The sequence below is a fragment of the Amborella trichopoda genome, chromosome 3, assembly GCF_054954075.1.
Source record: "Amborella trichopoda isolate Santa Cruz 75 chromosome 3, AtrichopodaSantaCruz75HAP2 v2.0, whole genome shotgun sequence".
NCBI lineage: Eukaryota > Viridiplantae > Streptophyta > Magnoliopsida > Amborellales > Amborellaceae > Amborella > Amborella trichopoda.
Window position 1 is genome coordinate 6,464,869 of NC_142338.1, and position 14,975 is coordinate 6,479,843.

Here is a 14,975-nt window from a genome sequence, read left to right on the forward strand (position 1 = left end):
TAAGACCAGGTTTTATAGAACCCAGGGGTCCAAATGGACCCTAAGAGCTCAACCCCAAATCGTTACCAATATTAGACTTGAGTCAAAGGACTAATTGATTACAATATGTGAAAAGAAGTGTTATTCTTGTAATTTCGTAGGTCATGTGGGTCCTCTTTGGAATACTAGAAAACCATCGAATCACAAGCGCATTTTAGTGTTGTGAAAAAGATTTCCTCCTCCCCAAGTGGATACTCTCAACTTACTCCCTAGGACAAAATTCATGCCATGGATACTTTTTGGATCTCAAATTTTAGAGACAATCTTTATAACCCTATAATCTCCGCAAAAAAAACAAAAAAACTCTGAAATTAATTCTCGATGTACTAAAAAAACTTATGCTTTAAAATTGAAAAGAGACTATTCGATTTTTGTGGGGCTATATCTAAGTGTTGCAAAAACTTAAAATTCAAAATTTTCCTTTTAAAAATAATCATCTAGTAACTATTATCTGTTTTCCAAAATTTTAGACTAAAAAAATTCTCCGAAATAAGCGAGGGAGGAGATGCGCAAAAACACCCTGCCTTCCTAATATGACAATTAAGTCCTTAACAGGATTCCGCTGAGTCGCTGGCTTAATAGGGAATGGTCTCAATAGTCATAGGATTCTGGGCGCTTAAGACTCTTAACTAGTCATTTCCATAAACAGATATGGGCTTTATAGTAATTATGTATAAAAGACATGTGACTCTTGTTAACTCTTCAACGTATAGTATAGAGAGATCTATATCGCAACGGTCACATGCTCTTGGGGGGGCTAACACCAACCGTGATCTCATTTAAGTCAAACTTCCTCCTCACCCACTACTTATCCCGCCTGCTTCCTCACAAACCACATCCTCTCTCTCTCTCTCTCTCTCTCTAAACCAAAACAAAACTTCCTACCTTTCTTCACAAAACACACTCATCCCCCCCCCCCAAACACACTCATTCCCCCCCCCCCCCCCCCCCCCCCCCCCCAATCTCTTTCTCTCTCTCTTGCTCTCTACACACGCACGCACAGATAATCCACATACGTCCCTCAATTCATAGAACACCATCATTCCTCGCATAACAGCCCACATATTCCACCTTCTGTTGCAAACTATGATCCTTTTTTCCTAAAAACCTACATCTCCCACCATTCTTTATAGGCCCATATCAAACCCCCCCAACCCCAAAACTCACATGGAAAGTTGCAGGAAGAACCTTATGAAAACATGTAAGAAAGGCCCCACTAGGGGCAAAGGAGGACCCCAAAACTCATCCTGCGAGTACAGGGGAGTGAGACAGAGAACATGGGGCAAATGGGTTGCAGAGATAAGGGAACCAAAGAAAAGAACCAGGCTCTGGTTGGGCTCTTTTTCTACAGCTGAAGAAGCTGCATTGGCTTACGATGAAGCGGCAAGAAGACTCTATGGGCCCGAAGCCCACCTCAACTTACCCCACATACACTCAAACCCTCATTCTCTACAAAAAACCCTTAGTGTAAACTGGTTTTCCAGTAAGAACTTTGGTTCCAATTATCATTCATATGGAGTTCTCAATCTCAATGCACAACCTAATGTGCATGTCATACACCAGAGGCTTCAGGAAATGAAGAAGAATGTGAACCAGCCTCCACCTGTTTCATGTCCCCTGGTCTTTAGTGAGAAGGGAAAAGTAAATTCAGGCCCTGAAATTGAAAGAGAAGAGAAAGATGGCCTAGAAAATTATGGGTTTTCTGCTCAAGAGAAGCAGATTGATCTGAAGGAGTTTCTTGAGCAATTGGGTGTGTTGAAAGATGAGCAATTGGGTGTGTTGAAAGAAGAGAGTGGGTCAGATAGTAGTGCAACACCCCCGCAGCAGATCTTGCTGGGAAATAACTTTCCAGCAATTTCAGAGACTGGAGAGTTGGACGGTCAAGATTTCCTTTGGGACGAATTAGAGGAGTTGAATGGGTTTGATCACAACACAGATGACCAAACCTGCACTATACAGATTGAGGGCCATGAGGATATATGCCTGACTTCCTCTATTTGGGATCTCTAACCTCTGGGATCTCTAAACTGAGAGAAATAATCATGGTTAGTTTTGGTTCAGTTTCATGTAATGTCTACGTGTTGAGGGTTAATAGGTAGCATAGCAATGGGTAGTTCTTTCCTTTGTCCTCCAACCCCTTTTTTATGTTTGTTTCGGTGGGTAGTTCATTCCTTTGTCCTCCAACATCTTTCTTTTGTCTGTTTCAGTGGGTGCCGCTATTGAGAGAGAGAGAGAGAGAGGATAAAACATAAAGATTCTCAAATTCAGCGTTCTTCATATCTCTGTATACATACTAAGGTAAGATGGAAATAGGATCATAAAACTCAATATGATGCTTGTTTCTAAGCAGAAAAATCTTAGGAAAATGAATATTTATAAATATATTTTCTTAGACATAATTCATGCATTACTTTCATTCATTCAAGTACTCTGATGCACTCAAATACTCACCATGCTCGTCAAAGTATTCAACAAGGCGTTTCAAGAAATCATTGTGGCTGACCGTCTCAGAGTCACAAACTATGCAACACTGTCTACGTGCTCGTGTCACAGCCACGTTCATACGCCTCCTATCGCTCAGAAAACCAACCTGAAATATAACAAAGTTCACAATTCTTTATCATGAAGTTGTGAAAGTGCACTTCAGAGTAATTATTTATCAGGGAAAAAACAATATATTTATCGGTAAATAAACAGAAATGTCAAACATGTCTTATCTTCTTTTTGATAAAACTCGCTTTGGTATTGCTGAAATAGGATTTTTTACAAGTTTTGTATGAATGTCTCGTCGTAAAGCACCAGACACCACAAATATTTCAAAAAAGCAGATTTCCTTCAATGGCCAATTCTTTCACTAGTGAATTCACTACGTTGTCATCCTCTCCCCAGGAATGCTTAAAAGAAATCTGTAGGTTGCTACAAAGAGATAAATCTGATCAAACACCAGTTCTAGGTACCAGGGACAATGGGGCCTTCCTAACGGTGCATCTAATGACATTCAGTGACTCTCCAACTACTACTTGGCAGGATCCAATAGTTTGAGGCCCTGCCTCAGCCTTTGTTGAGGTCAACATACCAATGGGACTCTTCACCTGATGGTTTCTAAAAAAGCCTCCTGCTCCTGATAGGCCCAGATTGCTTAAAGAACACCTATCAAATTTAGTTTAATGGACCTGATGGGAGGAGGCAACCACAGGTCTGGTCTGCTTACAACAGCAGTCTAGAGCTTCATAGACACCTTGAATTTTTGGACGAAATATGAGGAATACAAACCAAATAAATCCTTTCTATATTGCATCCAAAAATACCATTTTCTTGATATCTCATTAAAGGAGTCCACACTCTCTTCGCTTCAAAAAATATGAGCATTTTGCTCAAGCCAAATGGACCAGATTGAGCCAGCGTAGAAGCCTGCCACAGGAAAAAGCCGGCTGAGGGAAATTTGTGGTTTTTTTTTTTTTGGGAAGGGGGGGGTGGGGGTGGTGTGGTTGGGGTGTAGGTAAATATCCAATCAAAAGGCATTGGACATTTGCTGGCCAGGTTCACTGTCATTCAGAATAGCTCAACAAAGAACCCCAAACTTGGACAGTGACTGGGCAAAAGCAAAAAGAGATGGTCTAAAGTTACTTCAGCTTCCTTACACATGACACATTGGTGGGAATCAGGATGCCTCTCCACGAAGTTAGTTGGTAGTGAGGACTTTCTTGAAGATTACAAGTGAAGACCCCAATTTTTGGAGAGAGAGGTGGACTAGGCCTTATACGTGATACCCGGTTCACCATTCATGGATAATTCATGGTTTATAGAAGAGACTAGGAAACCCCCCCCGAGGGAGCAGGGCACCAAATAAACTTATCACTAGCCAGCCATGCACTAAAGTGGTTGTTGAACAATTCTAAGAGAGCAACCAAGTCAGGGATCTCAATATCTTGAAGGTTGCTCCAGAAACTCGAGAACCAAATTCCTTGTCCCCTTATCATCTCATAGGACTGTTTGACAAACACATTGTGCTGTGTAACTAGAGAGAACAAGCAAGGGAACCAGCAGCAAGAGGTGCTGTCCCCAGCACAGAGGTCCCTGCAGTGAGCCGTATTATCATCTAAGAACTACAGAAAAATTATCATCCAATGGAGTATAGAAAACCATAGCCCAGTTTGGGTCCTCGCATCAAATTTATTCATGGATGTTGAGGGTTTGTGGTATATGTTACATAAACCACTGTACTTCACTTGCAAGGAACAAGTGCATTAAAGTAGAGCAGGGATTAACAAACACACACACCCCTAAGCCACCTACTAAAGTGAAAAGTTCCTAATGCATTTCATGGATAACACAAGCTAAAACTGGCTTATTTGTGCTACATGCCACTAGGCTCTATTTGTCGAGTTAAAGTGGTTTTTTTGGTGCTTCACAATGCTACACATCCTCTTTTTTAATGAAGATTAGTAGTATGCTGTTGAACGATAAGCCAGAAAAATCCTTTTGAGGCCTTTTCTGAGAAGCGGTTGGGATGAAGAACTGCACAAATTTAGGGCACACAAGAGCTATTATTAAATCAGAGGGGACAAATGCACATTTCCAAGTAAAAATTACCTCCTGATGTGAGTTAGATCGGACCATTGATATGATAATGGCTTCTTTCTCTCGACCTTGGAAGCCATCAACAGTAGAGACCTCTATATCTTTCAGCTTGTCTTCCTTGCTTCTCATCATCTTCAATAACACAACCTATGTCACCATATCCAATATAAGCATCAAAAGAACACTAATTGGCAAGAGGCAAGAGAAAAATATATGTCAAAGAAGAGAACCGAAGTAAAAATTCTTGTGGAGCACAATTTCACATAAAGGAAATAAGCAAAAAAGAGTTACATATCGGCAACTACTAGCATGCTGTGATGCTGAAGCAGCAGAAAAAAAAATCACCATTCATGTATTTAGAGAGGAGGGTGATTGAAGGAGATAACAATGAAGAAGCTCAAGGAACCAGCACGAGTTTTAAATAGAAAAGATGAACACAAAGAAACACAAGGTCAGTGTAATAGAAAATCTTAAAGTTATTAGAACGGCAACCTTATATGTATTCAGAGTGAATGAGACAAGGATACCAGATATAGGTCAGGGTTTTCCATCTCTAATTTGAAAAATGTGATTTCACCAGTTCATAGGGCTAAGATGTATATTCATGTACTTTTAGTTTATGTAATTAGCCTATTAGTTCAGGTTATTTTTGTCATCATCATCATTCGAGCATTATCCCAACTATTGAAGTAAGCATTTTTTCCTTATATATATATATATATATATATATATATATAGAGTAATGATACTATGAGACCCTCCCACACCCATGTGAGTAGGACACCAAAGGATCACCATTAAATTTTGACACAGATCTTTAGAAAAGTTATCAATAAACCCATTCACCGAAGTCCCACACCCATGTGATAACTTTTCTAGAGATCTGTATCAAAAATTAATGGTGATCCTTAGGGGTCCTACTCACATGGGTGTGGGAGGATCTCATAGTGTCATTACTCATATATATCTAAAAATATATATGGAAAAAGTCTATATAAGGTTGCAACCTTAAAATGTAGAAGTAAAGATGCGCCTAAACAATCTATTAGAAAAGGTTGTTTTAATGTTGAAAACCTCCTAATTGATCATCTCGGCACCGAGATGTATGAATATGGGGAAAAAAAAGATTTTGAGTCCCAGAGATAATGCATATTGCAACATGTTATCTTGACCGTCCATTTTCAAGATTTTCATATGTTTGATTTTAACCATTTTTGAAGTTTAAAATTTTATAATTAGAGATGAAAATAGATTCTAAGATAATCCTAAGAACATTTTACACCAAAATTACATGGTATGATAAAATTTGGAGGTGCACCTTAATTGGATTGTTTAAGGTTGCAACCTTATAGAAACCACACCCTATATATATATATATATATATATATATATATATATATATATCATCCATTCCTTATCCCAATTATTTGGAGTCGGCTACACAAATCATGTTCCGCTATTCTACTCTATCAAGAACCATACCCTCAGTCAGACCATAAGTCACCATATCTCTTCACACTACTTTCATCCACGTCCTTTTAAGCCTTCCCCTTGTCCTTTTAGAGCCTTCCACTTGAACCAAATCGCTCCTCATAACCAGCGTTGTATTAGGTCTATACTGCACATGGCCAGCCCACCTAGGTTTATTTTCCCTCATCTTATAGCCTATTGAAGCTACCCCAAAGTTCTCTCATAAGTATTCATTCTGAGTTCTATCATTTCTTGTCTTAGCACTCATCCATCTCAAAATCCTCATCTCAGCTATACTCATCCTATAGATATGTTTCTCTGGACCATCCAACATTCTGTCCTTAAGCATGACTAGTCCTACAGCGGTCCTATAAAACATCCCCTTTAGTTTCTTTCATCGGTATGCAGCAATTACACAAAACACCATATGCACATCTCCACTCCCCCACCCAACTCTAATTTTATGCGCAACATCTTCCTCAATCTCTCCATTCTCCTGGACTATCAACCTAAGATATCAAAAGCTATATATATATAAGAAATTTGCTCAAGTTTCTCTGATTCTAACGTGGTATTAGAGCTAGACTTCAATCAAAACTCTAATCGGTTTGTCATCAATAGATCTCTAATCCATTACACTTCATTAGTCCTCATGGAGATTCAGTATTTGCAATCGAATAAAAAATCTTTGTTTTGGATTCAAAGCCCTAGATCTATGATCAGCATTAGGAAGACCAATTTTGCACTACAATCTAGATACAACGCATCACTGCAAAAGTACCATAGCAATACTGCAGGAGTCTGTACAATCCCTATCATCACCTAAAACACTTGATTATTTTTTAGGGATTTCTCTTTTGCTCCCGAGTCCAAGAAAATATTATGTTGGGAAGTGGAAGATGTTTCGCAAATACTTAGGGTTTTGCAAACCAATTCATACTTTCTAAGACACACGACTACAAATCAATTATTTCGGTGGTTCAAGGCATCAATAAAGTGAGTTTTTGCATCTGTTCTAGACTCTTTTGCTTGTGAACCATGGAATAGTATGAAATTCCTGCCATTAGTATTGAGATTCCTTTTCGCATGTGCACCATTCTCAGTTGCTAGAACCCCAGAATCTGTTGCCCTTGGGACTCTATCAAGGAGGCACTTCAGTGTGTACGTTCAGGCCCGCCCTTATCAGAACTATCAAGCATTTTTGGTCTCGCTGTTTCCTTGACTCTCGTGCAACTAGTCATATAACTGAGAATGTCAAATTTCTATTCCCCCTTTGCACTGCTAATGGTTGTAAACTAAGAATTAGCAGAGTAGGCGCAGTTAATACTCATTTGTTCAAGAAGTCCAAAGTGCTGTTTGTTCCTCATTTAATCATGAATTTGTCATCTATTCATTAGTTAGTTGATCAAAACTGTTCAGTTTTGTATATTCAGTATGTTTGCCTAATGAAGGAAATCCTGACAAGGAAGCCAATTAGGAAAGGTCATAACGTAGGTCAAGTCTTTTGCCTAAATTCATTATTGGAGCTTGTTAGCAGTTGCAGATGTGTGACCTCTGTCTCTCCATACATGGCAACTCTAGCATAGCATCTAGGTCATCTTGGTTCTGAGAGGCTCAAGAAGTTGTTTCAGTTTGGAGCTATCCCTTCTTCATGCAATTTTCCTAAGAGTTACAATGATGAACTACAGAAATATAAGTGTAAGCTAGCTGGCCAAATTATCAGCATTGCCTTTTCCTATCTCTGAAAGTACAATTAAATATCTGATCTTGTCCACTCTGATACGTAGGCCCTTCTTGTGTTGTGTTCTTTGTGGATTATCTCTCGTCATACTTGGGTATATTTCCTGAATACGAATCTGATGTCTATCATGCATTTGTTACCTTTAGCAATATGATTCAAATAAAATTTGGAAGGAAAATTAAGGTTCATAGAGCAAACTCTGGTGGTGAATACCCATCCAAGAAGTTTTAAGATTTTTCAAGTCATAAGAAAATTAAGATTCGCAGGGAAAACTCTGGTGGTGAATACTCATCCAAGAAGTTTTAAGATTTTTCAAGTCATAAAGATATACCTCTAGCATTTTATTATGTCATCTACATGCTCTTCATATTCATTAAACAATGCCAGGAGTAGCATAAAAAGAAAAAGAAAAGATTTGACCTGCGCAGCGTAAGGAGTAATAATGCCGATATCCAATGCATGGACACCACTCTCAATTAGTCTCCTTGCATGGGCTAAGGCAACTGCAGCCTCTCCTTCATTCAATGTGCTGTCTTCTTCATCCTTTTTCTCTTCCATATCACATCTGAAATGGACCTAAATTCATCCTATGAAGTAATAATTGACAATCCCAAAACACGTGCAATACCCAACAACCTCAAGATCTTAGGCCTAGAGATTGCTCTCGCTTGGATTCTATGAATTCAATAAATATGTGAGTGTGTATAGTGTATAACTAAATTCATTCATCACTTGAATAATTGGGTAAAATTTCCTGTGACCAGTTTATTCATTCACATCATTGGGTGATAATGGCGATAAATGACTTTTTGTGATAAAGAACTTTAAAGATACATAACATGCATGGTATTGATACTTGTAGTAGGAACACCTGGGGAAAAAGAAAATATACATAAATGCAAAGAAGGGGCCCAGATGAAGTTGGAACATCTTGGTGTTTCACTCATTTACTTTAGTGACTTTGAAGTGCACTATATTCACCCAAGTGGATAATTAAGCTCGAAATAAAATACAACATAAGAAAGAACAAAAGTGGAGATCACAACAAGCCCTAGTGTGATGCAAAAGCACTATGGCACTGGATCACATTCCCAGAAACAGTATGCTTGTTTAAGGGCCGTAGGTGGTCATAGGTAGTTGTCTAAGAAGTTTCCACACAAAATCCCAACCAACCTAGCAGGTAAAGTGAACAGCTATGGCTTCATGTTGACCAAGGACATGCTCCCCTGTAATTTCAAAGCAAGGGGTTTGACAAAGCACCAAGCAAAATTGTTCACAATACTCTCACAAAAATGTATATGGCCGCCAAAACCTCAGAATGATGTAGCCTCATTAAACTAGATGTCTCAAAAACCTGATCATTCTTAGCTGTTAAACATGCGATTCAAGTAACCTAGGGGACAAGAGTCAAGACCAACAACTTGAAAGTTCAAATTGATTATAAGGTTTCATCCGTTTGAGTTATTAAGGCCTACATAAGGCAACTCTGACTCTCTGAGCAATTATGTAGGTGGTCATCTGTGATATCAAGTGAAGAAACTTCAGCAAAATAAGTTACTGTACATTTCATAGCACAAGAAGAACTATTTCAAGTTATAAGCGTGCAGGCACAAAAGTATTTTGATACTGTGCTGAATGTCAAGTGAAAAATCTTAAGGATAACAGGTTGCTGAACATTTCAAAGCACAAGAAAAAGCAATCTAAATTATAAGCTCGTGGGGCATGAAAGAAAATTTGCTAAGTACGGCGTGTTTGCTGAACTCCAAAATTACATGGGAAGAGAAGAATATACCCGGCAGTATCTATCAAAAGGAGGGTTGGTTGAGTTGAAGATGTCCTCTGCACATCGTCTAGATCGTAAAGCATATGGCCAGCAACACTTGGGTGAGCTTCTATCTGCATGGTGAGTTATTCATCAATAATAATTTTGTAATCCTGACCAACTCACAAAGATCTCAGTCTTACACCAATTCGAAAGCATTTTCTTAATTCGAGCATCTAATTCCAGCATCAATGACTAATCAAGCAGATTCAAGCTGAAACTCTATAATGTGCCACACACTCTGACAATAGCTGCAGGTGGAACTGTGGAAATTTCTCCATACTTAGTTATTCACCAATTATGGCAAAACTTTTGGGGGTTTCAATAGCTACAACAATAAACACCCATGCATTTCAAGAATGAGATCACCCTATTGGCCACAAAATTGATTTTCTGCAAAATTGATCTTAGTCACATTAATTCTAAGCTAATAAGCTTTAAGGGGAATAAAGACAAGGCAAAAAATAGGCAACTTCCTCCCACATAGAAGTTTAAACAGAGAGTTTTTATTTCTTTCAATGTTGCAAATGTTTATTCTGCATTGCAATCTACAGTAAGTTCATACACATCATGTATTGCAATCAAGCACCTTACTGTCATAGAGCTCTGCAGATGACCAATCCATTATTAGCTTGTGCATGCGGTATTGGACGGTGAGCATGGCTGTAATTTCTTCTCCATATAGGTCTGCCAGGCGCTCAAAAAGGGTTCTTCCTAATCCTTTTTTTTCAGCTTCAGCACTCTGAATTGTTGGAGGAAGTTGAAGGTGGTCGCCTGCAAGTATGCATCTTGAACCCTGTAAAAGGTTCATGGATAGTGAAGCCACACCAAGTATTGAGGCTTCCTCAACAAGAAATAGAAAACACAAGCAAAAAATGAAGACATGAAACAGAATCCGAGAAATAAAGTAGTATCAGTGCTTAAGATGGGAAAATGACGAGCAACTTCAACCAATAAATAGAGGAAGAAATGAACACTACAGAAAACATAGTCTGGAAAGAACTGGAGCCAATCATAGATTGAATTCATATTGGCGTGTTCAAATGGATAACACCACACCATCCTAGTCACACAACTGAGCCAATCAAGCCAGACTAATTACTCCTTTAAAAACTACCTATGTCTATATATAGGAAAATACTTACAAACACTCATGAGCAAATTTCTCCAGTATTTCTGTTCATGGCTCATTACCATCTAAAGTCCATCATATGGTCACAATTGTCTGATAGTGTTTAAATTTTAATAATTTTCTACGAATCAAATTGACCTGAAATTTGGAGCATGTGTACATATAACCAACTCGCACTTAAATAAAGCAATGTTTGAAAAATTGGCAACCCGATCCTAAATCGGGCAATCCAGATTGGGTATCACCCAACACATTCCGATTTCAGTGAAAAAAAGGGATTCGCCACCACCCACATCATAAAGCCAAGTCACTACAGTGAGCATGCTTTTTGAATTAGCTTTCTTATAAAATTATCCTAGTGGGCCCCACCCAACCACCCACCTGCCGCATTTGAATCACGCTTACCTCATCGGTTAAAAGACCCTACTCTCATATCGTGCTCACCTCAAAGGCATCTTTATGTTAATGATGACGTTGAGGTCACCTTTTATGGTGGCATTCTCTCTCCAAATCTTGGATATGGGATTACTTTTAGCTTTCTAGATAAGTTCGTCATTGCATATCAAATGGGAGTGGCATGTAATTGGGTAAAAACTTAGGAAGCTCTTTCATTGGATGCCCAACGGTAGTTGTTTTGCACCTTAGGAAGCTATCACTCTCTTACTTAGATTTGTCTACATGAAATAATCAACAAAATAAAATTTTTTAAGATTAATAATATTTATTCCTTTTTTTTATAATGCACAAAAAATAAAAGTACATATACTTAAAGTTTTAATTGCATATAATTACATAAAGAAATTCTATTTAATTCATTTACAAAAATTAGTACAACTATCTTGAAAGTCGTATTGTTTATTTATCTTAATAACTTGTTAAACTTATGTCAGTATAATCACATGAATATGATCACATTAAAATTTATAGGGGATTTATTTTGTTTTTAATCATATGATATGGAATCATTTTCTAATATTTTTAATAATGTTTATTATTATATTATAATTAACAATTATACATTGATAACCAAATCTTGTATTTTATTTATTAATTTATTTATATTATAAATTTTGTAATATATTATTTTGTCTTATAAATGCAAATAAGACTTTTTAAATTAGATGATCTTATAAGACATTTTAGATTTTTTTATTTGTATAATAAAATAATTATAAAATATAAAGTTATAAACCAACAACTTCAATGTCAATATCTACTATTATACTTAATTAGGTTGTAATAATTTTGGATGAGTAAAACGAAATAATAAATGTTTGATACTTTGACGTGATACTAATTTCACTTTATGTGTATAGTAAAATGATGATAAAATAATAAAATACAAACCAATAATTCTAATTTCAATCTATAATATTGTATTTAGTTAGGTTTTAATAAATGTTTGATGAGAATCTTCATACAAGGAAAGAACATCTCAATATTCGCTTATTGATGAAAAAAAATAAACGTTATTAATGTAGTACCCTCATTTCTTCTTAGATTATTAAAAAACAACATTTATAATGACTTTTAATAATTTTTTTGAATGTTTTTTAAGGCCGAATCCAACCGATTCGGTCGATTCCCGATCAGAAACACCGATCCGGATGGGCTTTTTGGGTGCCCAATCCGTGGCACCGATCAGTTTAAAATTAAAAATAATCCTCAAAAAATAAATTGCAAAAATACCTCTGAAATATTCGAAGGGGTAATTCAGTTATGTTTATTTAAATTATTCTTTATATTTTATTTTGGTGCACCTCACTAAGACACACCGACAAAATTTCAGGTCAAATCGGATTTGTAGAAAGACTAGTAAAATTCAAACACTATCAGACAATTGTGACAGTCTAATGGACTTTGGATGGTGATGAGCCATGAGCGAAATATTGTATAAATTTGCTCATCAATGAAATTTTCGCACGTGTGTGTGTGTGTGTAGCTACCATCAAGTTGAACTTAATCATTCAATTTTCACAGGTCAAAATGAAGGGTAAATAATATAAACATTTACCAAGATCAAAAAATTAAACAATTAAGGAAAGTCCCCAAAAGCAAAAATTAGCAGATGATAGATAACCTCTGCTATAATGCCCATTCGCATGATTCAAAACAATCTTTACTAAGGAAAATGATCATTCTTAGCTCTGATTGATGGATGCATGATTGTAAGTGCCCTTCGCATGTCAACTCTAGGAGGATATCGATGCATTTGTCACAAATTAGGACATAAGGTCATTGAAACTCTTTTTGTTACTTGGTCCCCAGTTTGGTGACAATTGTTTGTTAGCTAGGTAAAATCCCAAGGGATGTCAAGAAAAATCCCATTGATGGTAGTAAAGAGAATAGACATGAATAATATACATGAAAATGGTAAAAATAAGGGCTGTGGGGCTTCTTTAAACAAAATGATAATGCTGACCTTGCTTTAAAAAGAAAAATAATCAGTATTGCCCTTATCCTCTTTTAAAATAATGAATATGACCCATGAAGTTCTAGAAAACCATGAAGAGTAGTATTGCCACAGTATTTACCAAGCCACATGTACTGAACCTCCTGGTTCACATAAAGCGAATTCATAGAAAGAAGATTTGCATCTATGCACACATATTTCTCACAGTCAATATTGGACTAATGCTTCTGTATATGCATTTGTATCATTCCCTTTCATATCCAAGGATAACATTTGCATTGCTCACTTGCATGAATTATGGGTAATCTTTCTTTGCAAACATGCATATGCAGAGGCTAATGCCTCATCAATACATGTTTAAGTGCAACACCAAATGAGATTCAAGGATTTACATTCTATAAATAGAGACGGAGTAACTCTTAGTAGAGTATGTTTGTAGTTGGATTGCATAATTTTCATTTATTTGCAATGATCTTCAAGGCAGATAGGAGGTCCAACTTTAAACCCATTAGGAGTACCCTCTTTTCCTGCTCGTACTTTTCTCTTCATTTTTTTTTAATAATGTTAACCTTTAATAGATGAAAATGGGAGAAGTACAAAAGGCTTTGGCGATCCACAGAGGAGGATGCTCGAGGAAATTGAGAACCAAAAAAGAAGAATCAAGTCCTTTTTTAGGAGGTTACAATGGAACAAAGCAACCTAACAAAATAGGTTGATTTGAAGAACAAGACTAAGAACTGTCCAAAAAAGATAAAAACCCAAAAAATTGTCAGTTTTTCGCCATCTGTACTGCTTCTTTGGTGAGCGTATCAGCATCTTTGTTTCCTTCCCTCCATGTATGCATCCACTCGACGAACATATTCCTGTAGAGGTGATCAATCTCATCAAACACATGTGAAAAGACCCAAGGGGAGGAGAGAGATTTTTTGAGCCCAAGCAATAGTGTTATTGGAGTCTCCCTCCACCACTATAGAATGTAAGTGGAGAGGGTCTATGAGCTTTAGGCCTTCCAACAGAGCTAGCGCTTCAGCTTCCATGGAATTAGTTTGGCCGATGAATTTGGAGACAGTGGTCAGAGTGGAGCCTAGGTCGTCTCTAAGGATGGCTCCTACTCCTGATGGACCAGGGTTCCCAATAGAGCATCCATCGAAATTTAGTTTGAGATGTCGTATTGGTGGGGGTTTCCACCTAGTGGTCCTTGGCAAATGCACTTGATGTGTTTGAAGGACATTGTGCCAATCGTGGCTGAACATCGAGGATGGAATTCCTCTGTAATAGCAGTGATTGGTAGCCCAAAAGATAATGGAGGACTTGAGCTTGTCAAAGACTTTGGTCCAAGGGCAATAATCCCCCCCGGAAAGTACTGTTGTTTCGCTTGATCCATATGGCCCATAATGCGGCTGCCACCAAGGATCTCCAGGGAAGTATCCCCGCTTTAGTCCAAGGATAAGGTTTAATGGCTGAGAGGATGGATGTTACCTCTGCCGGTGAAACCCACTGAACATTGAAGAGTTAAAGAATTGCCCCCCATATGTTCAAGGCAAATGGACAACGCAGCAGTAGGTGGTTGTTTGTTTCCTCAACAGTTAGGCACATGACATATCGAGTAGGGATTGGGATGCCCCTTCTCAGCAATTGATCCGCTGTGAGGACTCTTTGGGAGAGAGCCAGCCACATGAATATCTTGATTTTTGGGGGGGCAAAGGAGTCCCAGGCTTGAGCAGCAGTAGCGGCAGGAGCTACGGGAAGCGTTAGAGGTAGAGAGAGGCTTTTATAG

At 37.7% G+C, this 14,975-nt stretch overlaps 2 protein-coding genes across 34 annotated transcripts in view; one reads left to right on the forward strand and one right to left on the reverse strand.

Annotated features, from left to right (window-relative positions):
• The first annotated feature begins 1,041 nt into the window (after nt 1-1,041).
• On the forward strand, nt 1,042-2,302 carry LOC18439985 (Integrase-type DNA-binding superfamily protein). The gene has a single exon (XM_020670621.2). It carries the CDS (start codon nt 1,207-1,209, stop codon nt 2,047-2,049), a length of 843 nt encoding a protein of 280 aa, XP_020526280.1. The 5' UTR covers nt 1,042-1,206; the 3' UTR covers nt 2,050-2,302.
• The window catches only part of LOC18439986 (DNA-binding protein), a 31,594-nt gene continuing 18,903 nt past the window's right edge, over nt 2,285-14,975 (reverse strand). For 23 of the 33 annotated variants that reach the window (XM_088863121.1, XM_088863129.1, XM_088863136.1 and 20 more), the window contains 5 exons: nt 10,243-10,449; nt 9,624-9,727; nt 8,252-8,396; nt 4,633-4,767; nt 2,285-2,629 (listed from right to left, as the gene is read on the reverse strand). In XM_088863121.1, coding sequence (XP_088719247.1) covers nt 2,453-2,629; nt 4,633-4,767; nt 8,252-8,396; nt 9,624-9,727; nt 10,243-10,449 — 768 coding nt within the window. In that variant the 3' untranslated portion in view covers nt 2,285-2,452. Of the gene's footprint in view, nt 2,630-4,632; nt 4,768-8,251; nt 8,397-9,623; nt 9,728-10,242; nt 10,450-13,720; nt 14,062-14,975 lie in introns of those variants that run through there. The other 10 variants (XR_016052892.1, XR_016052898.1, XR_016052891.1 and 7 more) reach the window with 2 other exon arrangements.